Source organism: Neolamprologus multifasciatus, chromosome 18 (genome assembly GCF_963576455.1).
Source record: "Neolamprologus multifasciatus chromosome 18, fNeoMul1.2, whole genome shotgun sequence".
Classification (NCBI taxonomy): Eukaryota; Metazoa; Chordata; class Actinopteri; order Cichliformes; family Cichlidae; genus Neolamprologus; species Neolamprologus multifasciatus.
Genome location: NC_140456.1, coordinates 33,206,290 through 33,231,670, shown reverse-complemented (window position 1 = coordinate 33,231,670; position 25,381 = coordinate 33,206,290). Strand labels below are relative to the sequence as shown.

The 25,381-nt window shown below is 41.2% G+C and overlaps 1 protein-coding gene across 2 annotated transcripts in view; it reads left to right on the top strand.

The window, feature by feature from the left end:
• pappa2 (pappalysin 2) overlaps positions 1 to 25,381 on the top strand; it is a 102,277-nt gene that overhangs the window by 34,190 nt on the left and 42,706 nt on the right. For both annotated transcript variants that reach the window (XM_085141189.1, XM_085141190.1), the window contains exons 11-18: positions 1,292 to 1,595; positions 7,959 to 8,087; positions 8,171 to 8,256; positions 15,110 to 15,306; positions 18,720 to 18,833; positions 23,784 to 23,919; positions 24,016 to 24,190; positions 25,280 to 25,345. In XM_085141189.1, coding sequence (XP_084997315.1) covers positions 1,292 to 1,595; positions 7,959 to 8,087; positions 8,171 to 8,256; positions 15,110 to 15,306; positions 18,720 to 18,833; positions 23,784 to 23,919; positions 24,016 to 24,190; positions 25,280 to 25,345 — 1,207 coding nt within the window. The remainder of the gene's footprint in view (positions 1 to 1,291; positions 1,596 to 7,958; positions 8,088 to 8,170; positions 8,257 to 15,109; positions 15,307 to 18,719; positions 18,834 to 23,783; positions 23,920 to 24,015; positions 24,191 to 25,279; positions 25,346 to 25,381) is intronic.

Sequence of the window (25,381 nt, the reverse complement as noted above, 5' to 3'; positions counted from 1 at the left end):
TCCATTCACAGATTTTCTATAGGACTACATTTCTGGAGACTGGCTAGGTCACTTCTGGCCAGACCACAATGTGCTTCTTCATTAGCCACTCCTTTGTTCCCTTCGTGGTCTTTGTCATTCTGGATAACCTGTCCTTGTTTCAACCAAGATTTTATGATAGAGGGCCCTGTCAATGGTCCTTCAGTGTGGTAAAATTGTCCTCTGTCCTTAGCAGAAAAGCAATGCCAAAGCATATTTGCTCCTCCATCCTTGACTCTGGAGATGGTTTTCTTTGGGTCACATTCAGCATTTCCCTTCCTTCAAACACATTTGGTCAAATTGATGCCAACGAGCTTGATTTTGGTTTCATCTGACCACAGCACTCTCTCCCAAGTGAAAATCATGAAGATGCAAAAATTAGGCTCGCATGTACATGTGCCTTCTCGAGCTGGGGAACCTTGTGGGCGCTGCAAGATTTCAATCCATTGTGGTGTTCTTGGTGACTGTGGTCCCAACTGCAATCAGATAATTAACAAGCTCTTCCACCACTTTTCTCATGGTCATCCTAACCCCAGGGTCTTATATAGCACTTTTCTACTGTCATTGAGCACTCAAAGCACTTTATACAACAACCATTCACCCCAATCGTATGATTGTTTTTAGTGCTTCTATCTAACATTGACTCGCATTCACACTCCGATGGATGCATCGTTTGCAACATGGGGTTAATATCTTGCCCAAGGACATTTGGCATGTAGACTGAAGGAGCCTGGGATCGAACCACCAACCTTCAGGTCTCCTTGAGTAGGTGACCCGCACTACCACCTGAGCTACAGCCACCCCGACAATAGGCAAGATCTTCCATGGACCTCCAGACTTGCTGATTGCTGATGGTCTTGTAGTCCAGTCCAGTCTTGTCCAGATCTACAATCTTGTCCCTGATGTCCTTTGAAAGCTTTTGGTCTTACCCAGGTACTCTTCCAATGAGGTTGGAAGGGAAGAAATTGACTCTGTGCATGTTACTAATTGAGATCTGATTGATTGTAATCTGTAATATTTTTGGTTGATGTACCATATCTCTTCATTAAAATGAGAGACTGTTCATTTCTTTGTTAGTGAGCAAACGTAACCAGGGATCAGGTTAAGTTAATCACAACAGGTGAGATGCAGTCTTCCTTTTCTGGATGTTGGCAGACAAATACATTTACTTCCATTAAAGAAACCTCCTTCCATGCAGCCATACATTATGTTTACCTAAATGTCTTTGTTGGAGATGTGCTGCATAACTCACCAACATTTTACCCTGTTGCAGACAACCCAGCGATAGCCAACATCGAGCTGATCTCAGACACAGGGAAAAGTATTAACCTGGGACCCCAGCATGTGTTCTGTGACTTACCCCTCACCATGCGCCTCGACACCCACAACGTTGCCATCGCTGCCATAAAACTCTGCACCTTTGATGAGAAAATGGAGATCGACGCAGCCATGCTGTCTTCAGGCCCTGGCAGCCCTCTGTGCTCCAGCTGCCAGCCTCTACTCTACCACATTCGCCGTCAGCCACCTTTCACCAGTAAAGCCCCCTTACCACAGACCCAGCAGACATTCACGGACAGGTAAAGGCTACCTGACCCATCTGATTTACTATGTTTCACTCACAGGTAACAAGATGGCTTTCTGTTTTTTTCTCAGACCACACAAAACTCCTTTGATTGGTTGGTTCTCTGAATATCTATACTAGGGCTGCCACGATTAGTCGACTAGTCATGATTATGCCGATTATCAAAATCGTCGACGACTAATTTAATAGTTGACGCGTCATTTGAAGCTTTGTAAGATCCTGAAAGACGCAGGAATAAGTAGTAGGATTTAAGAGTGTAATAACGCACTGAAACAGAAGATGGCAGCACTGCATGTACAAGGATGCCAGCTGCCGTTAAACCCCGAAGAAGAAGAAGCAGCTCTGTCCCAGAATTCATAGCGCAGCCCAGCTCAGTTTCCAACAATGGCGGCAGCTAGTTAGTTTTAATGTTACTCTTATTATTCTTTCTGGGTCACAAAATAAACGTTTAACATATTTTCAGGTGAGAATGTAGCTGTGTAAACCTCAAATATCTGCTCAGTTTATCAAGACACCACATATTTTCAAAAGCGCTCCGACGTTTTCGGAGACGTCTGTTAGCCACTAGCTCGATAGCTAGCCGGGGGCTAGGCTAACTAGAGCCGTGAGAACACCGGACTCCTGGCTAATCGTTTTCAAACCCACCGCCGTCTTTTGCTACTCAGGTTAAACATGATATATAAGTCACTTAGATAACTTAAATGTTATTGTTTGGCTTTTTTTAGTATTTTATTTGTTCCTGAGTAAATCGGTTTGGCTGAGATTAAAGTTATAGTTTTTACACAGCTGAATAAACGTCAAGCAGACAGCTGATTATCAGAAGTGTGAGATGCTCGAGAATTTACTCCGGTGTCCTGTTATATTTTAGATAGCAAGGAGTTTATTAAACTTCACCGAAACAATCTGCAAATGTCATTAAAATTTAATAAACTATCATCTTGTCTTTATTTTTAGTTAGCACATACCTTAAACACTTAAAGCTGTAAGCTAATGATAGTTATATAAGAGCAGATGCTGCTGGTGCAATAAGCTGTACGTCTTACGTCCAATGGATGATGATCTGATTAGTCGACTAATCGCAAAAATAATCGGTGACTAGTGACTATCAAAATAATCGTTTGTGGCAGCCTTAATCTATACTACCTATATCTATACTTCTGTTACATTATGGATGAAGTAGAAACAGCTAATGCTGTACAGCTCTGAGGAAAATCAGGTGAAGGTTATTTATGGGCGGCATTGACAGCAGATTGTACAGCACAGCATGTGTGTGTCCTCAGATCCACTAATCCACAGATATCTGTCTCTTTAAAGTGTTTGGGTTTTGTTTTGTTTGAAAAACTTTGAACACAAATGTTTCCAACATGGGGATGCCGAGTGTGGATACTGATCCAAATCTGTTTCAACAACCATATACTTAATCAAAGGCTTGCTGAAGTTTCAGGGTTAAGATGAATCAGTTTGTATCCTGTCTCGTAGCGCGGGGTGTCCAAATGATTACTGGAATCCAAATGTACGGTAAATCCACAAGCCAGTTTTTCTTTTCTAAGTCTCAGCAAATAACAGCCCTCTGTATAAAAATACCCCGTCTCTAATGCTTTTCTTATACACACAAAAAGCTGATAAGTACCTGCCAGGACGTGACAGCAGTGTCGCATGATTGGAGATCATTTGGGAATGATTTCAAATGCAGTGGCACTTTGATTTTCTGGGAAGCTGTTGTTGTTTTACAAAGCAAGGGGGTATGGGGATGTTAGGTGGACGCAGCTTCAAAAACAGTTTATTTTTCATGGAACACGTCTCCTATGTTACACAAGCTGTGTCTAAGTGCAAAAAGATGTAAGAACCACGGGGAATTGAGTTATGTGGGACTGAGGAGGGCAAAGAGGGGTTGATGTGAGGAGACGGGAGAGTTTAAGAGCAATGAGTTTGGAAAGGAGGGGAGAGCGAGGAAGGGCGGGTGGGATAATGGAGAGTAGGGGAGATGAAAAAGAGGCGAGGGGAGGAGGGACAGCAGCAATTGAAAAAGATATACAGGCATACAGAGAGACACAAATGAGAGGTGTGGACAGAGTAGAGGTTTGAGGCAAAGAAACTTGAAGTGAAGCACATTGTTGGTGAGGGAAGGAGAAGGGAGAGTGAACTGTGGTAACAGGGGGCTGATGGAGGCAAAAGCACACCAGAGGTGAAGCAAAGTAAGCAGATTAAGATCTCTTTCTTTTTGGAATATGAACCAAATGTGAGCCATAAGCACCAGTGGCTGCTTGGATCAGATGCTTGGCCATTTCCTGCATCTGAACTTGCAGTATATGCTGAAAGGATGAGTGCGTAAGGACTATATGACTGGTTAATTAATCAAAAACCCACACTGTTAATATCCAATGTGATTTTTTTTAAATCAGTGGATGAAATAAAACAGAAGCTACAGAAATAGTTGATGCTTTACGCTGTCGTACATGCAGCTCATTGTCTGGCAACACTGGAAACTAAAAGTGTTCCAGAAAGCCTGTTTCAAAGTTGCTCCACTGATGTGTTTCCCTTTGCTCTAAGCTGAACCCAACCTCACCACTAACCCCAATCAGTTATCTGTTGTGCATAACCATGGCCCATCCTAAAACAATAAAAAAAAGAGAGTGAGCGGGAGAAAGTTAAAACTCTGGCTTCTTTTCACCTCGACACAGCTGGACAAATTAAAGTGGGTGTGAATAACAGAGGACTTCTTCAGATATCCAACAATTCTTTTGTGATATGGACAAACAGGAATTTCCCTGCCTGTACCTTTGCAACGTTGGAATAGATGACGTGTGTCTGACTATTCGAGCACTTTCAGAAAGTGACAATCAGTCATGTCCTTTTCACGCGTTCACCAGGTTTATACAAAAGTGCAAGTCTGATGATTTGAACTTCTTGTTCCACGTCTTTTTTTCATTATTCATAAAAAATTCTTTAATCACGTTTGGCGTCTATGAACGTGAGTTTTCCCATTCCCCAGATTAATGCTTACCCCTATTTTATAAGACCATACTTTTACAAACACCATGCAGAACTGCTTCTCCTATAGTCAGGGTTGAATAGTTTATTTCACCTTCTGCCTTTTGTCACTTGCACTGAACTTTTTATATTTGGGGTGGCTGTAGTCAGGTGGCAGAGCGGATCAGCCACTAACCAGAAGGTCGGTGGTTCAATCCCAGGCTGCTCCAGTCTGCATGCCAAATATCCTTGGGCAAGATACTAACCCCATGTTGCTCTCCGATGCATCCATCGGAGTGTGAATGTGTATGAATGTTAGATACTTAGCACTTAAGCTTAGAAGTGCTTGTGTGAATGAATTAGCTGTATAAAGCGCTTTGAGTGCTCGGACAGAGTAGAAAAGCGCTATATAAGAACCAGTCCATTTACCATTTACCATATAAGCAGTTGTAGAATGTAGATGTAAGAGAAATCGCCATGTTGAGTTCATTCTGAAAAATGGTTTATGATTACCAGAGATGGGCAGTAACGCGTTACTGTAATCCGATTACTTTTTTCAAGTAACGAGTAAAGTAAGGGATTACTATTGCAAAAACAGTAATTAGATTACCGTTACTTTCCCGTAGGAACGCTGCGTTACTGCGTTACTAAAACCGTGATTTTTTTGCGAGAATGTCTCATGACAGTGACGTAAGCGAGTGCGACGTTTGTGACAACAGCTGTGTGCAGATCAACAATGGATCATATATCGAGTGCAGAGAGAGTATGAGCGTGCAGCGTTTAAAGCGTGGAAGTACTGACCTTACTTTGAGTTTGATTCCATAAAAAGTGACAAAAACATTAGTGTCCGTTGTGCGTGGGAAGAAAACTTCTTTTTACAGAGAAAAAACCCCTAAACTTCCAAACAAGCACCGAGTAGCTACGACGTAATGGGAAACTCACAGAGAAACTCGCGGATTCTTCCACTGACCGCAGCACACCTGCACCAGGGTAAACCTCCGCCTACCCCACTCCTGCTTTACAGGTGAAAATAGAGCAACAGGACCGCTAGTCTTTGACTTTATTTATTTTCTGCTGTGTTTTACTTGCATCTATTTGAAAGACTGAGTGTAAACACAAAAAATATTTTATTTTATGTGCTGGAATGTGCAGAAAATAGGTTTAAATGTTAAACAAATTTCTTCCAGTCAGAGAATGTTGCAGATAATTAAATTTTTGCTTGATGCATAAAGTTAAAAGATTAAAACTAATAAAACAAGTTTTAAAAAGAGACTTTTCCATTTGATTACATTTTGTATGATGATTATGCAGAAAAAGTAGAATTGGGCTGAAAGATCTATCACTTTATCACCTATTCAGGTTGTAAATCGTGTTTTTAAAAAGTAACTAAGTAACTAAGTAATTAATTACCTTTGAAAATAAGTAATCAGTAAAGTAACGGGATTACTTTTTGGGGAAGTAATCAGTAATTAGTTACTGATTACTTTTTTCATGTAACTTGACCAACACTGCTGGTGAATGAATTTTTACTTGTTGTTTACTAGCGAGAACACTGATTATCTTATCATCCTGGCACCTGTTAGTTTGTAGGATATATTAGGGAGCAAGTGAACATTATGTCCTTAAATTTGATGTATTAAAAGCAGGAAAATGTGCAAGTGTGAGAATTTGAGCAAGTTTGACAAGGACCATTTGTGATGGCTAGATGACGGAGTCAAAGCATCTCCAAAGCTCCTGTAAATGGTAAATGGACTTTGGAGTACTCAAAGTGCTTAATACAACATGACACATTCACCCATTCACACCTATTCACACAAACACTGTTTTCTATGCTTTTAAAGTGCTTACTATCTGACATTCACATGCATTCATACTCCAATGGATGCATCAGAGAGCAACTTGGGGTTAGTATCTTTGGCATGTAGACCAGGGAGAGCCAGGGATCGAACCACCAACCTTCCAATCAGTAGCTGCAGTCTGCAGTGATCAGTATCCATCAAAAGTGGTTCAGGAAAAAAAAAACAGCAGGGAATCAGCGACAGGGTCAAGGATCACCGATACAGTTGGGGGGGGTGAAGGCTGATCCGATCCAACAGACAAATGCCAAAAAATTGCTCATTCTGATAGAAAGATGTCAGAATACACAGTGCATCGTGTATGTCGTTGCATACCTGCAGACCTGTCATGGTGCCCATGCTGACCAATACAACCAGAACAATGGGGCCCGTGAGCATCAGAACTAGACCACAAAGCAATGGAAAAAGGTGGCCTGGTCTGATGGTTATGTCCTTTTTCACATCATGTGGCTAGCCGACTTAATGTCTATTGTAGTCGGGCAAGAAGGCAAGCTGGAGGAAGCAGTGCAATGCACACTGGGACAAAGAAAAATGGTTCAGAAATGGATTTAGGAGTACGATAACGAGCTTGAAGTGTTGTCATGGTCTTCGTTCAAGAATCTGTGAGACATGCTGGACGAACAAGTCCAATCCACAAAGGCCCCACCTTGCAATGACTTAAAGGATCTGTTGGGAACATCTTGGTGCAGATACCACAGCACACATTTAGGGGTCTAGAGGACTCCATGCCTCAGTGGGACAGGACTGTTTTGACAGAAAAAGGTGGGACCAACACATTATTGGGCAGATGGTCATGATGTTGATGTATATCATCAAGTAATGTCAGGCCTCTAAGAACAAAGAAGAGAGAGGAGTTGTGGCAGAAGGGTGGAAGATATAGCTGACTATAGATACAGTTTAGATCAACAGGAAATGAGGATTTTTTTCACAACCTTCATTTCCTTCACTTATACATAATTAATAAAGGAAATTTCTAGAGTCTGGTGAAATTGGACACACCTTAGATAATGCAGTTGTGTGATACTCGTGGTCTACCCCAGGTGGATGCAGGGGCAGTTTATTTGTGCTAAGAAAACAGGGGGGATGGTCTTTTTATAGCCTCGGCGCACCAAAACAGATCAATAGTCCAGACACATTCGCCGTGGTATTGTTACACATACTTCCTGCTACGAGGCTTTAAGGTCACTGGATAATACAAGGTTACAGGGAGAGCAAATTCCACCATAATGAATCTGTTTGGAAACATAATAAATACAACGCTTCCTTCCTACATTGCACAACAGTATTTCTTTTTTAAAAAGTACAGCAAACTGGCACCATTGTGCACAAAATTCTTATTTTATTAAGTATCGACTGACTCAAAGCCATTTATAATCAAGCCTATAAACATTATATGATCAGTTCATAACACAATGCAGTAAAAATGTGGGTAAGTGCTCCTTTGAAGGCTGGAACAATCTTCTGTTATAGTTTTATAATGCCAAAGGAAACATTACACAACAGTTTCTTGTCTCTGTTCTTGTTCTGCTCAGGTTTGTTACACAGGGAGTTAAGTACAAGTACACAATCCAGGTGGAAGCTGATGGTCAGCTCAGTGATGCTTCGCCACCGCTTCTCTACACACATGGACAGTCTTACTGTGGCGATGGCCTCATACAGGGGTATGTTGCACATTAACATGCTGATAACATTGGTGATTAATTACACAGGGCATTGATAATGATGATTGATAATCCCTCTGTAGGACAGAAGAATGTGATGACAGTAATCTGTTGGATGGCGATGGCTGCTCTAAGAGATGCGGCAAGGAGATGGGCTTTAAATGCAATGGTGAGTGCCATTCACTGTCTCTGCTGCTTCGAGTTTACACACAGTTTAAATTGGAAGCCTGTCAAACTGTTTGAGTTTTTTTTTTTTATTACCAGACATAACACGAACCAACTCTGACTTACATGCAAAACACAAATACTATGTGAACTTTTAGTGTGAAGGAGTGGTCACTAAGTGGCCAGAAATCTCACATTTGTGCATGCAGCAGCATTAAGAGACAGAAAAATTCAACCCAATCAAATTTAATTTACAAGACATAAAAGCTTCTGGCTTGAATGAATTCCACAAACCATTAATGTAACATCACAGCAACTTAAGCGAAAACAGATGAGCTGAGGGGTGATAAGTAGTCACAAGTCTTTTGACATGAGGCTGGCAAAGAAACATCCGGAAAAAACACTTTTCAGCAGTGAAGTACATGGTTTAGTCTGAAAACATGTGTCAGGCATGTTTCTCTGGTAATTTAGTGTTGACCTTTATAAAACAGAGGCCTTGGAATATTGATAAATGAAGTTTATTGCTTTTTATCAGAGATCATGTTTTGGTTTTGAATTGCAAAAATCAGCTTACAATAACACTTGCGTTTTGGACATAGTGTCCATTTTTCATTTTGTTTGATATCCTTCAGCTAAAATAAGTCATACATTTTTTTGTTATCAAGTCACATCTGCAGCAGTGAGCCAGCTCCCTTCAGTCGGGGATCATAAACACAGTCGAAGGCTTTATTCTGCTGGTTTTTGTGCAGTGACCCCACAGTTAGGTGATTGAAGGGCCACCTTGTAGCTCCGACTGCCCGAAGCGAATCAAGTGCAAGCAAGAGGGGTGATGAGGTTCATTATTTCTAGTTTTTATACCCAATAAGAAGGCTCGAATTAGGTAAGAGCTGCTGTGGTTATGCTTTTTTTGGGGGGAAGGGGTTAAGCTTTGGTGAGATTTATACAAGAACAATTTGTTCCTGTAATATATACAATAAACAACTGAAGATTTGTAGTAAGATGAGAAACCTTAACAAAAAGTTTGTGGCTCAGTGGCTTGTGCAGTTGCCATAAAGCAGCTTTGTCCAAGATTTAGTCTCAGACAAAAAGATTCACCTGTTAATCCTCACTTTGGAAACGTGCCCTCTGTTAAATGTCCTTTAAATACTCTGATCTGTTTCCAAGTGAACAAAAATGAAAACTGACTAGTTTCCTTTCTTACAAGCAGTCTTCCTCAGTGTAGGACGAGGCTTAAAGGATGCTGCGAAACAGGCCGACTATGTTTCTATGACTAAAACTAGGGATGCACCGATACCGATACTGGTATCGGTATCGGGGCCGATACTGTAAAATGTGTGTGTACTCATACTCGTAAAAGTTAACCGATACCATGAACCGATACCAACTTATTTCATTAATCAGAGGGTGGCTTGTCATTTCTGTTGTAGTTCTTTAGATTGGCCACTAGGGGGCCAATTATTATTTTATTTATTATTTATTTAATAATAATTATTTTGTTTGTTTGTTTACAATATGGACACTCTGCAACAATTTAAAAGTTTATTTTATTCTCAAACCTAATTTGTATTTATTTGATTCCAAACAGAAGTTTATTTATTATTCTGAAAGCTCGAGACAGTGCCAATAGTTCAGTGATATTTTGTTAAATTACAACGTGGAGACTCTGCAATAATTTAACAGAAGTGCTTATTTTTCACTTGAAATTTTTTTGTGGTCATTTTTATTAAGATTTTATTTTTTATCGGCAGGGAATAAAATAAAACCTGTCTTCCAATTCATTGCATTTGTGTGTGTGTGTGTGTGTGTGTGTGTGTGGTAGAAGTATTGTTTTTTGTACTCTGTATCGGCAAGTACTCAGATCCAAGTATCGGTATCGTATCGGTTTGAAGAAATTGGTATCGTTGCATCCCTAACTAAAACCTTTTTTTTTAGGATTATAGAGCAATAGTGTTGATCCTAAAACCATCGTTTGCACCAAAGTGTTTACAAACACCGTGATTTTTATATCAATCTGGCACCTAGTTTATAAAATAGGCCTAATCCAATTTTAGTCTGTGGCGTTTTAGTCCATGTCTGGGAATTTAGTTCATTCATCAATAACAATAGACCAGGTGGTTAAAAAACAGTAAAAAAGTACCAAAATCATAGTAAAGCTAAACAAAGAAGCCGCAGAGAGCGCCCCCATCGTTTGCAATTCCACTGCAAGACAACAATACTTTGTGTCCGCACCTCACCCGATCTGAAGCATGCAGACAGGCCACAAAACAACACAACATGGAAGGGGTTTTACCCAAAACACTCCATTGTAAGCACAAAGTTGAGAACCGTGCCTCTGTCATTGTGTGTTTTTCTCCTTTGAAGTTAAGTAAACACGTTCATAAAGTGCAACATGGAAGAGCTGAGCCAATCAGAGGGCACAGAGAAGGTGAACGCCACGCACGATTTCATCATGTCACGTCGCAGGCTTGTCAACAAGTCGCTGCTTCTCATAGAAAGACTGGCTGGGTGAGAGCACGCAGTGCTGTCAATAATACATGAATCAGCTGCACTGCTGCGGTATGCGGTGTTCCTCCGCAGCCTCAGAGTTCATACTCTGTGTGACTGACTGTTTGCTTGACACTCCTCAGCCGATAAAAGAAATATTCCATATGAAGGTGTGATAAGCTGAGATGAGACAGTGCGACCGTTGCTTTCATTTCAGGCCGCGTGTTGTTTCTTCTGGCAGCTGGATGGTAGTTATTCAAGTTTTTAAGCTTGTTACAGGGCTAGAGTTTCCATCATCCAGTCAATTTATTTGTCAGGGGGAAACGCCCCCCCCACCACGGCTTGCTATGCCGTGACTGAAGTTATTACATCTCTTGTTTTACAATAAAAGACATCATGACTAGGAAGGAAAACCATTTGGCAAAAACAGGTTTTTACAAATTGCAACACTTAAAACCAATTATTCAGTCGTACTTCTTAGTCATAGACAGAATATTTGTTTGGGTTTTCTTGCCACATTTGCTTGACCCAGTTAACTCCCACTATGCCGCATCTGTGTCTCTGCTCTGTTTGCACCAACTACTCCTGTCACAGATCGGTTGTGGACAAGCTGGATTTTTTTTAATGGCTTTAAAAACGACTGTTTTCATTTCCCTTTTTTTAAATTGAGGTTACAGATTTTTAATTGTTTCTTTTAAATGCCTGACTAAATGAAGGTTGCACAGTATGGTTGCAGCATGCAGACCTAAATGAAGAACAGATGGCCTTAATAGTGACATCAAAGGTTGTCAATCAGTTCCTTTTTGTCAAGCCTGATAAATACAACATTTGGAATTAAAATGACTTAATCGTTTTCCACAGGTGTAGCCACAACAGGGGTGGGGTGAGTGTTGAGTTCACTTAGTCTAATATTGCCAAAGAGGACAACATGGCTTTGAATGGCCTAATTTGCTTTTTTATCAGAACCATGTTTCCATTGATTAATTGAAGCCAATTGTGCATCATTGTTTTTCTGTCTGTGTGACCTCTGCAGCTGTTCGCATGTTCGTGAGGCCAAACGTCTGAAGTGTGTAACGTCTGCCGCCCTGTTTATGAATACCTGCTGCATTATATGCTTTCCACTTTTTCTGTGAGACACTGCTGTAGCTTGTTATATTCACTTCTCCACTCTACATATGCTTGTGGTCTGTTATACTGCAAGAGAAATCATTTACACGTAGTTAGAATAAAACTACGTGTTAACATTTTTAACACATATCGCTGTTGTTGCCTTGTAAGACTTTACTTCTGTTTCTTATTTGGCAATGCCCTTTTGTGCCCACAGCATCCAGGAACCTTGTGGTTTTCCTCTTTTCTTCTATGAACAGTTAGTTCCATTAGTATCCTTTACCCTCAGTGTTGGGAAGGTTACTTTTAAAATGTATTCCATTACAGATTACAGATTACATGCCCCAAAATGTATTCTGTAACGTATTCCGTTACGTTACTCAATGAGAGTAACGTATTCTGAATACTTTGGATTACTTAATATATTATCATGCTGTTTACAACTACATGAATGTACTATTGCTGTGATTTATTACTGTTACTGAAGGTCCGCGGCTCCGAACCGTAGTAAAGGGACCTCTGGCTAATACGGTGGGTTCTGTGTCGGCTCGTAGCTGAAAACTAGCTTTACTTTGTTGTCTGGGTCAACTTTGCTAGCAGAGACAGAGAGAGGCGTTGAAAGGCTGCTCCAACAGAACTTATTGTTTCAGAGGAAAACACGAACACGGTGTACAGTCGAGTCTTAATAGCTTACTTACAACTGGGCTCGTCAGGCTCTCTTCTTGGCTGCAGTGGTTATTATTATATTTACATGCTTCCAGCTCCCGTTTCTGCTCGATGACAGCTCGTACTTTTCCTTTTTCTCCCTCCTCGCTCACAGACACATAACGTGTATGGCAGTCAGTGTTGTCAACTCCTCAGTAAGGAAAATCGCTATTGGCTGTCCTAAAAGTTGCTAGAAGTCGCTAAATGACGTCATCACCTAATTTGCATAATTGGTCATGCTAATGTAATTGTAATCTATGTTGTTGGAGAGAGAAATAACATCGTGGAAGAGACATAAAGTGAGTAAAAAACGTCCTAAATGCATTTAGAATTTATTTAGAACTACAAATTAAATTTCTTTTAGCAATTATTGTTTTTTTAATGTCACAATTCCAACCCTGCTCCTTTATCCGGGCTCGGACCGGCAAAAGTGACCCGAAATAGGCACTCTGGTGGAGTTACTGTGCGTGTGTGTTTATAAGTAGTTTTAAACCTTGTGATCCACAAAACAGCATAAGAGTAAAAGAAGAACTGACTGCGTTACAGCACCCGCTGCTTGTTGAGAGTAAAAGCGATATGCGCTTTCAGGTCTTTTTTTTTCAGACCCCCTAGCGACTTTTTTTTAGAAAAAAAGTCGCTAGGGGGTCTGAAAACTCGCTAAATATAGCGTCAAAGTCGCTAAGTTGGCAACACTGATGGCAGTCCATTCTCCCTGCAGCACGGACTACACTGCCCATGATGCTACATTCTTTAGAGCTATACCTGTAGCATTCTGCCTGTTAGCTTAGCACAACAACAACAAAAAGGCCTCTCTCACCCAGGAAACACGCAGAGAGAGAGCGTCACCCTGTAACCATGGCAACCGTAACGCTGCCACCTGGAACAACAGAACGTAGCTGTCAAACAAAACCCAAACAGTCCTGACCCGCCACAATATGAAACAGGGAAGTACCGCCGTGTAATCCATTTATTTCAACAAAGTAACTGTATTCTAAATACCACCTTTTTAAACGGTAACTGTAACGGAATACAGTTACTCATATTTTGTATTTTAAATACGTAACGACGGTACATGTATTCCGTTACTCCCCAACACTGTTTACCCACTGTAACTACTACGCCTCCTCTGTACTTGTCTAAACCGTCTAAACCATCTTAGCTTCGCCTCTTTCTCTTTGTCTCCAAATCACTCGACCTGAGCTCTCCTGCTAGTATACTAGTTTCTTATCCTCGTGGTCACTCCAAAAAATACATAAAAGTATCTTCAACTCCACTTTGAAATCGTACATTACAGAACGTCTCACTACCAGCTTGTAAATCTTCCCTTTTAATCTTCTTCTGTCACAGATCACTCATCCACTCCACCTCGCCTTCACTCTCTTTTTCACTTTTCTTATCCGTTTCTCTGAATCGTTGACCCTCGGTATTTAAACTCATCCACCTTCACTACCTCTTCTCCTTGCAGCTTCAGTGTCACACCTGTCTCCCTCTCATTTACACCAATCTATTCTGTCTCTCTACTACTAATTTTCATTCTTTTCTCTCTAGAGCATACCACTTCTCCAGGCTCGCTCCCTACTAAAACTACAGATCACAATGTCGTCTGCATCATCTGTTAATCTGTCCATCACGGTTTTAAAGGCCTTTACCCCAAAGCATCTTTGTTTATTCCATAGCACAGCAATAAAAAGTCAAGTTAAGGACATGGAACTTGATGACCTTTGCTATATGGAAAAAAAAATAGGCCACACATGACACAATGTGGAACTTTCAGTCTCACTTCTCATTTTGTTGAAATGTTTTAATTGATAAAGACCAGCATTAAAGGAAGTTTACATTCAACTACATATAATCTGATGGAACATATCTTTCTGCAGGCCTAAAATGTTGCTTGAAAGTTTCTTTTTATACCCTTTATATTACCCATGCACATCTCAATGAGCGCATATTTGTCCATCAAGAGTGTCAGAATCAGTGGGTCAGCCCTAGTTCACAGAAACTCTGCCATAAAAGCGCTGCTGCTACTTTAATTCTTGGTGGAAAGTTTTATTTCCCTTATCTTATTGTCACTGATGAATTTTTAGAGTTATTAAAAGTTCAGTTCATGTGGAAAAAAATCTAAATATAGCAAGAGAGACAATAAAATAGAAGAAGGCATATTTTTGTCTGTATTTCTGTCTTGTCTGACACTGCTTTGACAGTTCTTTGTAATTCATGCTGTTACACTGCTGCTGCTGTGACTCGCTTATCCGCAGATACCGAGTCTCATATTAGGTTTCTCCTCGTTAATATCACCAAATTACTTTAATCTTTAATAATTAATTGAGTTCATTTCTCAGCGTAATTTACAGTCTGTTGACAGTGCAGAGAGTCAGATATGCTTGAGCTGACGTGGCCAACGAAAATAGAATAGAATAGATTTGCTCAGATTTGGTTCACTGACAAATAGATTTGGATGACAGTCTAACAGTGGGGGATGATTGGATACCCTGCCAGATTAAGAAACCAGGCTTTATATTCTTTCATAAATCCTCCTTTCTCATTCTTTTCCGTCTCCCAAGGTGAACCCAGTCAGTGTTATGTTTTTGACGGTGACGGTGTGTGTGAGGAATTTGAGAGGAGTTCCAGTGTTCAGGACTGTGGTTACTTTACACCTTTGGGTTACACTGACCAGTGGGCAACCACTGCCACAGCGTCTCACCAGGACCGGACCCGTTGCCCGGCCCATGCTGCCACTGGGGAACCATCACTTACAAAGGTATGAAATACCAACCACAGAGCACGTAAAAGACTTCCAGATGACAATAAAGTCAGCATGGAGTCCTCACCGCTGCTCGATGCATTTTTGGACAATGTTGTTTTTTAGTATAAATTATTTTATTATTATCTCTTTTATTGGGACAGCTGTTGAACATAACAGTAGTTTGCCTTTTTACACTTTCTTTGCTGTCAGATTTTAACTTATAATTGAAAAATAAAGAAGACAGAAAAAGAAGAGAAAAGAAAACAAAAAAAAAAACTAGAGTTAGGAGGCAGCAGGGCAGGTAGGTTTACGTAGTACTCAGGGTTGTAACATCATATACAAAATCACACCTCATATTCAATTCAATTCAATTCAATTCAATTTTATTTATATAGCGCCAAATCACAACAAAAGTCGCCTCAAGGCGCTTCATAGATACAGAGAAAAACCCAACAATCATATGACCCCCTATGAGCAGCACTTTGGTGACAGTGGGAAGGAAAAACTCCCTTTTAACAGGAAGAAACCTCCGGCAGAACCAGGCTCAGGGAGGGGCGGAGCCATCTGCTGCGACCGGTTGGGGTGAGAGAAGGAAGACAGGATAAAGACATGCTGTGGAAGAGAGACAGAGGTTAATAACAGATATGATTCAATGCAGAGAGGTCTGTTAATACATAGTGAGCGAGAAAGGTGACTGGAAAGGAAAAACTCAATGCATCATGGGAATCCCCCGGCAGCCTACATCTATTGCAGCATAACTAAGGGAGGATTCAGGGTCACCTGGTCCAGCCCTAACTATATGCTTTAGCAAAAAGGAATCCAAACTGGAAGCTGGTTCCACAGAAGAGGGGCCTGAAAACTGAAGGCTCTCCCTCCCATTCTACTTTTAAATACTCCAGGAACAACAAGTAGGCCTGCAGAGCGAGAGCGAAGTGCTCTAATAGGGTGATATAGTACTACAAGGTCATTAAGATAAGATGGGGCCTGATTATTTAAGACCTTGTATGTGAGGAGCAGGATTTTGAATTCAATTCTGGATTTAACAGGAAGCCAATGAAGGGAAGCCAAAACAGGAGAAATCTGCTCTCTCTTTCTAGTCCCTGTCAGGACTCTTGCTGCAGCATTTTGGATTAGCTGAAGGCTATGCTTACCATAGTCTGTCCATTTAGACCATATTCCGTAGAAGGTATCCCTCTGAAGTTTAAGAGAAAATGACACTTTTCCCATCGTATAGATCTCTCCTGCTCAACAAAGATATCGAGGAATTGGTGATAAATGTTGGAGATGTGGGGGAGACGGAGCTAACCATTTCCACATCTTTTGGGACTGTAAAGTTATTCGCCAGTATTGGTCTCAAATCCAAGATCATTTACAAAATGTTTTTTCATTTGTTTTTCCTTCAACTTTTGAGACCATATTTTTGTGCAATGTACCAGTGGATAAACTGAATTCCAACGACAGAAGACTCCTGTATATCCTTCTGGCCGCAAGTAAAAAGCCTCTTATGAGAAGATGGCTTAAGCCTGAACCACCAACGATAGAAGACTGGATACATTCTGTACAAGAGATCTATACAATGGAAAAAGTATCAATTCTTTAGATTCACCACCAAAGACAATTTCCAGAATCTCAAAGTTGGATGATTGAAATATTTCAAACTTGTCAGTCATCAAGTTAAAATCAAATCAAACAACAACAAAAATCATTTTGATGATTACAAAATAATCTGCCTTGAGTGCATCTTTATAAAAACTGGAGTTATCACAGCGTAGGGTAATTTCACAGCTTATGTGTATTGTTTTATGTTTGCAGTCTTTTCATTCTAATGCTGTTGGACACTAAGGAGATGCATGAAGAAAAGTGATTATATTCTATAGAAATGTGCATTGAAACAAGAACCTGCATTCATGGAGTTTCACATATTGCAGCACTCAGGTGCACCTTGCTAGTACCAGGTTTGAACCCCTTTTGCCCTCAGACCGAATTCTTCATGATCCAACAAGATGGTGGAAAGATTCCTCAGAGATTTTGGTCCGTAATGACAGAACATCAGCATCACATAGAAATATTTACAGAGAACAGCCAAAAACAGAGACATTATTTCAGTCAGTGGTGGTTCTTTGGTGAAAACGCCTTGTTGATGATATGTGACCTCACAGCAGCTGAGGAAAAACAAACTTGGCTTCACAAAGTTTTGTGGCTTCACTAAGTTTGCCTATACCTGTTTCACTCCTTGTTAATGTAAATCCGCTAATGACATGACATCAACTCGATGCATTTACTAACCGGCGTGAATAACCGGCCAGCCCCAAGAACGGCCCCATCTTTTATGGTCTTGGAACGCGAGCAGAATGAGATGGCTGTTGTTTGGTTATTGGTAACTTTATTGTCCCTAATGGGAAATCGATTTTCAGTATGTCCGTACAAACAAACAAACAGACAACCAACACATCACATACACACTCCAAAATAATATAATATAATCTAAGCCTGAGAAAACAACCAAGATTTTTCATCAAAATGTGCAATGGCAACAACACTTATGGTTTAGTGTTATTAACTATGAAAATAGCAGTAGGTACAAAAGACAATCTATGTCTCTTTGTCTTCACTGCAGGCACTTTATAACGACGACCTGATGGAAGCAGTTGAAAATCATTAAAGAGAGGATGATCTGAGCACAACAGGACAGAGGTTGCCTTCTTAAGCACCTGCCTGTTATAAAAGTCCACAAGCTGGACCTGAGACCTCCCTGAAATCTTACCAGCCATTTTAACCAGGTTGTTAAGTCTGGTCTTATTATTCAGGGACATATTACCGTACCAAGCAATGATACAGAAAGTTAAAACAGATTCAATAAAACGTTTATAAAAAAAGAGTCATCATTTCAGATGAAACATTGAAACCTCTCAACCTCCTTAAAAAGTACGGTCTTTGTTGAACCTTTTTCACTGTAGCAGCAAGATGTGACTCAAAGGACATAGTCTTATCAAGAACAACCCCCAAATACTTATAACTGTCCACCAGTTCAATGGCTGCACCATTTACCACTGTTAGTGCAGGATGGGGGGATGTCTTCCTGAAGTCAATAGCCATGTCCTTGTCTTGTTTTGTCCATATGAGGACTCAACCGCCCGCCTCCCAAGTGGTACCCCAGGAACTATTCCTCCTGCCCTCTAACTGCAAGCTTCTTTGGGTTGGTCGTGAGCCTCGCCCGTCTCGGGGACATATGAATCATTTCATGGGGTCATGACTGACACAAAAGAGTACCCTAATAAAAAATAAACTGATCTGAATAAGTTGTGTTGTCTGAGATTAATTTTGCTTCTTTTTTTCTAGCTTTCCCTGACTTTCTGCATACATAGCATGCACTTCCTTAGTAAGTAACTCTTTATTTTTTGCTCTGCTTGCCCCTCTTTGGTGCGCAGCTCTGCACGTACCATCACCTGCAGGTGAGTGAGAATTTGCCCCCTGATGCCTGGTTCCCGTGCACAGCCCAGTCGGACATAAACAACGACCTGGAACATTCACTTTGGCTAAAGGCAAGTGTGTTTATGCACGTGTGAATCACACACACATTCTACACTTTCTGCAGCAAGAACTGCATGATTCATGGCATGTATTGGTAACTGTATTTAGTTATTTTCTATTAATTATGCTTACTTCTAATGATCTGTAGATGATCAACAAATCATGAGTAACCTTCTGCTCATTCTTTATTGAGATTTGATGCTTATTTCTTCCACCTGACGGGCACTAATCATCAAAATTATAATTACCATTGTTTTATTAGTGGAAAACTAAGTGTTATATAATTAACTCATCATTCATAATTAAATACTTAAAGGGTTCACAAGTTATTAAAATACTGGCATCTAATAGAATAATACTAATTTGCAATCACAAATAGCGCTTTTAGTCGTTCTGAATTCATATTTTATAATTAAAGCTCCATAAAAAAAGAACTACAGCAACAAAAAGCGTTACTTTGTTACTCATTTCATTTCAAAATGAGTCACAAACATAATATGTCATTTACTAAGTGTTGATTTGTAAGAAACCTTCATGCAAAGCATGAAATGGACATGCTGGTCACGTTTTGTGATATTGGGTTGTAAAGTGATATATTGAGCCCTGCTTCCCTGTAGCGCTTCACACTGATGTCCTGATTGTGTTCGGGACAGCGCACAGACCTGCCTTTCAATTCCAGACTTAGGCTACGTCCACACGTACCCGGGTATTTTTGAAAACGCAGATTTTTCTATGCGTTTGCACCTTTCGTCCACACGTAAACGGCGTTTTCGGTCACTGAAAACTGAGATTTCTAAAAACTCCGGCCAGGATGGATATTTTCTAAAACTTCGTTTTTGCATTTACGTGTGGACGAGAAAAACGCAGAAAACGCAGAAAACGCAGCGTCAAAGGTGTGCGCCTTTTTGACGTCACACTGTGCGCCACGTTATTGTTTCGGTGAAATGAATTTCTACAATACTGTTACTGTTAATTGTTCTCTCTGCAGTGTTTAAATGCTTACATATACACACACAGTTACTGTCCCTCCACACATACGACTCGGTTCTGCTTCTATGCCCCAGCTTTGTTTACTTTTTCCCACCGAGGCTTCTAGACTTCTGATTGGCCAACATTTCTACATGGATAGGAATATAGCGCCACCTGTTGCTTTGGCGTGTTCCTAGCAGCGTTTTCCTTCATTTCTACCTTTACGTGTGGACGGGATTATTTTTTAAAACGAAAACGGAAAATCTCCGTTTTCAAAAATACCCGTGTACGTGTGGACGTAGCCTTAGTGGTGTGAAAAAGTGTTTGTCCTTTCCTGATTTCCTATTTTTTGTACGTTTGTCACACTTAAATGTTTCCAGTCAGCAAACAAATTTAAATATTAACAAAGATAACACAAGTAAAGACAAAATGCAGTTTCTAAATTAAGGGATTTATTATTAAGATGAAAAAATAAAACCTCAAATCTGCATGGCCCTGTGTGAAAAAGTGATTGATCCCTAAACCTTAACATCCACAGCAGCAACAATTGCAATTAAGCGTTTGCGATAACGGGCAATGAGTCTTTTACTCAGTGCTGTGGAGGAATTTCGGCCAACTCGTCTTTATAGAATCGTTTTAGTTCAGCCATACTGGAAGGTTTCGGGCTCTTTTTAAGGTCATGTCACAGCATCTCAATTAGATTCAAGTCAGGACTTTGACTAGACCACTCCAAAGTCTTCATTTTGTTTTTCTTAAGCTATTCATAGGTGGACTTGGTGTGTTTCGGATCATTGTCCTGCCGTACAACCCAAGTGCGCTTTCAGCTTGAGGTCATGAAAAGCTGGCCGGACATTCTCCATCAGGATGCTTTGGTAGACGGCAGAATTCATGGTTCCATTTACCACAAGTCCTAAAGCAGCCCCCGACAATCACACTACCACCGCCATATTTTACTATTGGTAATAATGCTCCTTTTCTGAAATGCTGGGTTACTTTTACACCAGATGTAAAAGGACACACACCTTCCAAAAAGTTCAACACTCTCATCAGTCCACAGAGTATTTTCCCAAAAGTCTTGGACATCTTCAAGATGTTTTCTGGCAAAACTGAGACAAGCGTCTATGTTCCTTTTGCTTAGCAGTGCTTTTTGTCTCTGAGCTCTGCCACGCAGACCATTTTTGCCCCGTCTCTTTCTTATGGTGGAGCCATGAAGGCTGACCTTAACTGAGGTAAGGGACGCAGTTCTTTGGATGTTGTTCTGGGGTCTTTTGTGACCTCTTGGAGTTGTTGCTGCGCTCTTGGGGTAATTTTGGTCAGGCAGCCAGTCGTGGGAAGGCTCACAACTGTTCAGTGTTTTCGCCATTTGTGGATAATGCCTCTCACTGTGGTTTGCTGGACTCCCACAGCTTTAGAAGTGGCCCTTTTGAGCCTGAGAGATCTCAGTTCCTTGGTTTATCATTTGATCCTTAATTTCCTTGGATCGCAGCACGATGTCAGGCTTTTGGGGATCTTTAGGTCTAGCCCACTTTGTCAGGCAGGTCCTCTTTCAGTGATTTCTTGAATGAGAACAGGTGTTACAGTAATTAGGCCTGGGTGTTGCTTTACTTAGACTTAGATCCTCCCGCGCCAATCGGCGCATCGGGCGACAAGAGAACGCCATCAAACTCGGTCTATCGCGGCAGTTGTTGCTTCATCCCATGACAGTTCGACTGAACGTAAATCTTCAAGGAAAGTCCTCCTCCATGTTATTTTAGGTCTTCGTCGCCGTCTCTTTCCATTCTTCGGGTTCCACAGAACCGCGACACGGGCAGGTCTCGGGTCCGGTAGCCGAAGGATGTGACCGGCAAATCTGAACCGACGCTTGGTGACTTGGACATGGAGCGGCTCTACTCCCGCACGGCGATATACTTCGTCATTGGTAACGCGATCCCGATATGTGATCTTGAGCAGCCATCGAAGACAACGTTGTTGGAAGACGTCAAGATGGCGGTTGATCTTTGCAGTTGATTTCCAAGTCTCCGCTGCATACAGTGCCGTCGGTATAACGATGGTCTTCAGGAGCCGCAACTTGGTTGATAAAGGCAGTGCGGTGGTCATCCATATAGGTCGTATATATGGGTGTTGCTAGAGACATTTAACTCAGCTTTCCAAAGATGTGATACACCAGTTAATTTATGTTATAACAGGGGTTGTTCGGGGGTGGGCATTCACACGAGGCCATGCTGGTTTGGATTTTCTCCCCCTTATTTAGAAACACCTTCATTTAAAAACTGCATTTTATCTTTGTTTAGTATTTAAAGTTGTTTGATGACGTGAAACATTAAAGTATGATAAACAAAGATCAAAAATCAGGAAGGGGGCAAACACTTTTTCATACTGTTGTATTTCAGGTTCTCATATTTATTATTTAATGTTTCCACTGCCACAGTTCCCACAGTAGCAACAAAGTGTAGACTAGCTGTGGATTTGACTGGTAGCCGTTCAGCTTGTCTGTCACTCTCTGGATTAAAGGCTCCGTTACAGTTGGGAACCTGCCTTTTCCCTTTTGCATATGCTTGTTTATCTCTTTCTCTCTCATATCCACTTCTTTGTTGAATGACTCATCTTTCCATCCCCTGCTTCTTTTATGGATGTCCTCTTTATCAGATATGTCTTTGCAAATGCTCTGGAAGCCTTAAAGACTCTTTTACAGTCTGAAAAGCCGTCATTATGACCGGCATATCTGCTAGCTTTCCCTGGAACACCGTTTTTCCTTTGAAATGGTCTGCTTCTGAAAAGCGACCTGTTCTTGTGCTGTCTGAAAAGCATAACTCTGCCATGCCATCACCCCCATCTCTACCTGCTCTGTAATTTAACAGTCTTGCACTTTCATTTGGAATCCCATTCTCATTTCTCCGTTAATGTTTCTTTAAAGTGATACTGAACCCAGAATCTGTTGCTTAAGTATGAAACACCCAGATTCTGCGTTCTTTACAGGTGGCTGTAAAAGCATTACAGACAGTGTGCAACAAAAATCAGTTTAGATTCGAGCTTGATCAGGCAGAGAAAAAAGTAGACCGCAGCTTAGAGACGCTCCAAGTGTCAAGGGTTGAGAAATGGTATTCAGTATGTCTCAAGCACCCGTACACTTTTCTTTTGCTTTCTATGTAACATTTGCACTCTGATGAACATGCAAAGGACTCAGTGTTCAGAATGTTGCCCAAGGACACTCTGGCACAAAGATTGGAGCAGCCATAGATAAAAACACTAACATGCTGATTAGTAGATACTTTGCTCGAGCTCCTTGAGCCACAGCCACACTTTGCAGTTGCAGGCAAAAGGAACACAAACACAGACTCATAGACAGGCAGATGAAAACAAACAGGTCTAATTAGGGAAAGTATGCACAGCTGGGGAAAAATAAAACAGGTGCAGTCAACAGGTGATAAATCTGTGATCGATCAATATTTTCTTGCGTGATTTTGTTTATAATTAAAGAAGAAATTTAGAAGACCTGGCTGTCTTGAGAAAGTTAATAGTATGCAGTATGCACATTGCAGGTATGATTTAGAATGAGTCTGATTTGCTAACTTTTACACCATGGTAAGAACAAAGCTGGCTGCTGTGCACATGTCATGCAGTAATTTTACATGCTGGACAAGAATATTGTCACATATTTGTAAACGAGGTCCAGTGGCTGCAACTCAGGCTACGTCCACACGTACCCGGGTATTTTTGAAAACGCAGATTTTTCTATGCGTTTGCACCTTTCGTCCACACGTAAACGGCGTTTTTGGTTACTGAAAATGGAGATTTTTAAAAACTTCGGCCAGGGTGGATATTTTTGAAAACTCAGTTTTTGCATTTACGTGTGGACGAGAAAAACAAAAAAAAGGCAGCGTCAAAGGTGTGCGCCTTTTTTGACGTCCTAAAACTACATTCTGTTCATAGTATGTTGTTTTTCTTTCTTTGAGCCTTTTACCTGATATTACCTGATATTATCAATGCAACAGGTGGGTTTTGCCCATCCTGGAGTGGCAGCCTCTGTGATGGTGTACCTGGCGTCAGATGGATCGTGGTCTAGGGAGCAGTGTCGAAGGACAGTCACCATTCTCCTCTCTGACACCGCTGACAGGAACCACACATTAGGTACTTCATTTGTAATCTTTCAAACAAAGTTAGAACGCAACAGATGATTCAGCACAAACTAAGGTCTGTATCTTTTAAACTTTTCCATTTCTTCAGGCACGCATGACCTCTCATGCCATCGAAACCCATTGGTGGTGAACGTGACCCACGACCTCTCTCAGCCATTCTTCCTCACGTCCTCTGTTATCCTCCTCCTTTCCTCCCCCACTGTGGCAGTGGGAGGGGTCGCTCTGAGGACCTCCTGCCACTTCAGCACCTTCGCCCTGACCGGGTGCGCATCAGAGGGTGGGCTCTCCCACAACTATCTACTTAACACACACACACATCCAAACGTGCACACACACATACATAGCATAGAAGGGAAAATTATAATACTGCACACTTTTTTGCACCCACTCCATAATACTTAATCGAGATATTGATTCAGATTTAAAACATTTTAACCCTGGAGAACCCATGGGGTCAAATTTGTACGGAGCCCCGCAGGGGACATGGGAGAAAAAAAAATTAAGCCGGACTTTTGCGGGATCTCGCAAAAGTTTCGCGAGATCTCACAAAACAAACTCGGGATCTCGCAAAACTTTTGCGAGATCTCGCAAAACAAACTCGGGATCTCGCAAAAGTTTCGCGAGATCTCGCAAAACAAACTCGGAATCTCGCAAAAGTTTTGCGAGATCTCGCAAAACAAACTCGGAATCTCGCAAAACTTTTGCGAATCTCGCAAAACAAACTCGGGATCTCGCAAAACGTTTGCAAGATCTCGCAAACGTTTTAGCCGCATTCTTCGGACGCTGGCTCAAAGCCGACCGGGAGGTCGAGGCACGATGTGCCGGGAAAGCGGTGTTCCTCCCAGCTGTAGTAGGTCTCGACCTCCCGTTAGCTCAAAGCTAACGGGAAGAATGCAGCTAAAAGTTTTGCGAGATCTCGCAAAAGTTTTGAGAGATCCCGAGTTAGTTTTGCGAGATCTCACAAAGGTCCGTCTTAATTTTTTTTTCTCCCATGTCCCCTGCGGGGCTCCGTAAATTTGACCCCATGGTTTCCCTAGAAAACCAATGGGGTTGGCTCTGACCCCATTGGTTCTCCAGGGTTAAAAAGCCAAATAATATAGATTTGCGATTGATGACTTTGGTAGTGCATTGCTACATTTTTGGATCACGATGAGCAGCTAAATTATCAACAAAACTGGAGATATCTTTTTTTTTGCTACAGACAAATAGCCAAAATTAGACCTTCCAAAAGTTACCATCTGGGCTACAAGTATTGATCAGAGGACGTTGGGACAGCTTTTTGTTTCTCCTGCATGTCTCCCTGCCTCTTATCCATCTACTTTTCTCCTTTCCTCCCTCCACCCCTGCAATAGCTGTCTGAGGCAGCCATGTCAGGTTGACAGCTGTAGTTCTCCTCATATCGAACACGCCTCTGTCAGGTAGGTCATTTGGAGTGAAACTGAATAATTAGAGAG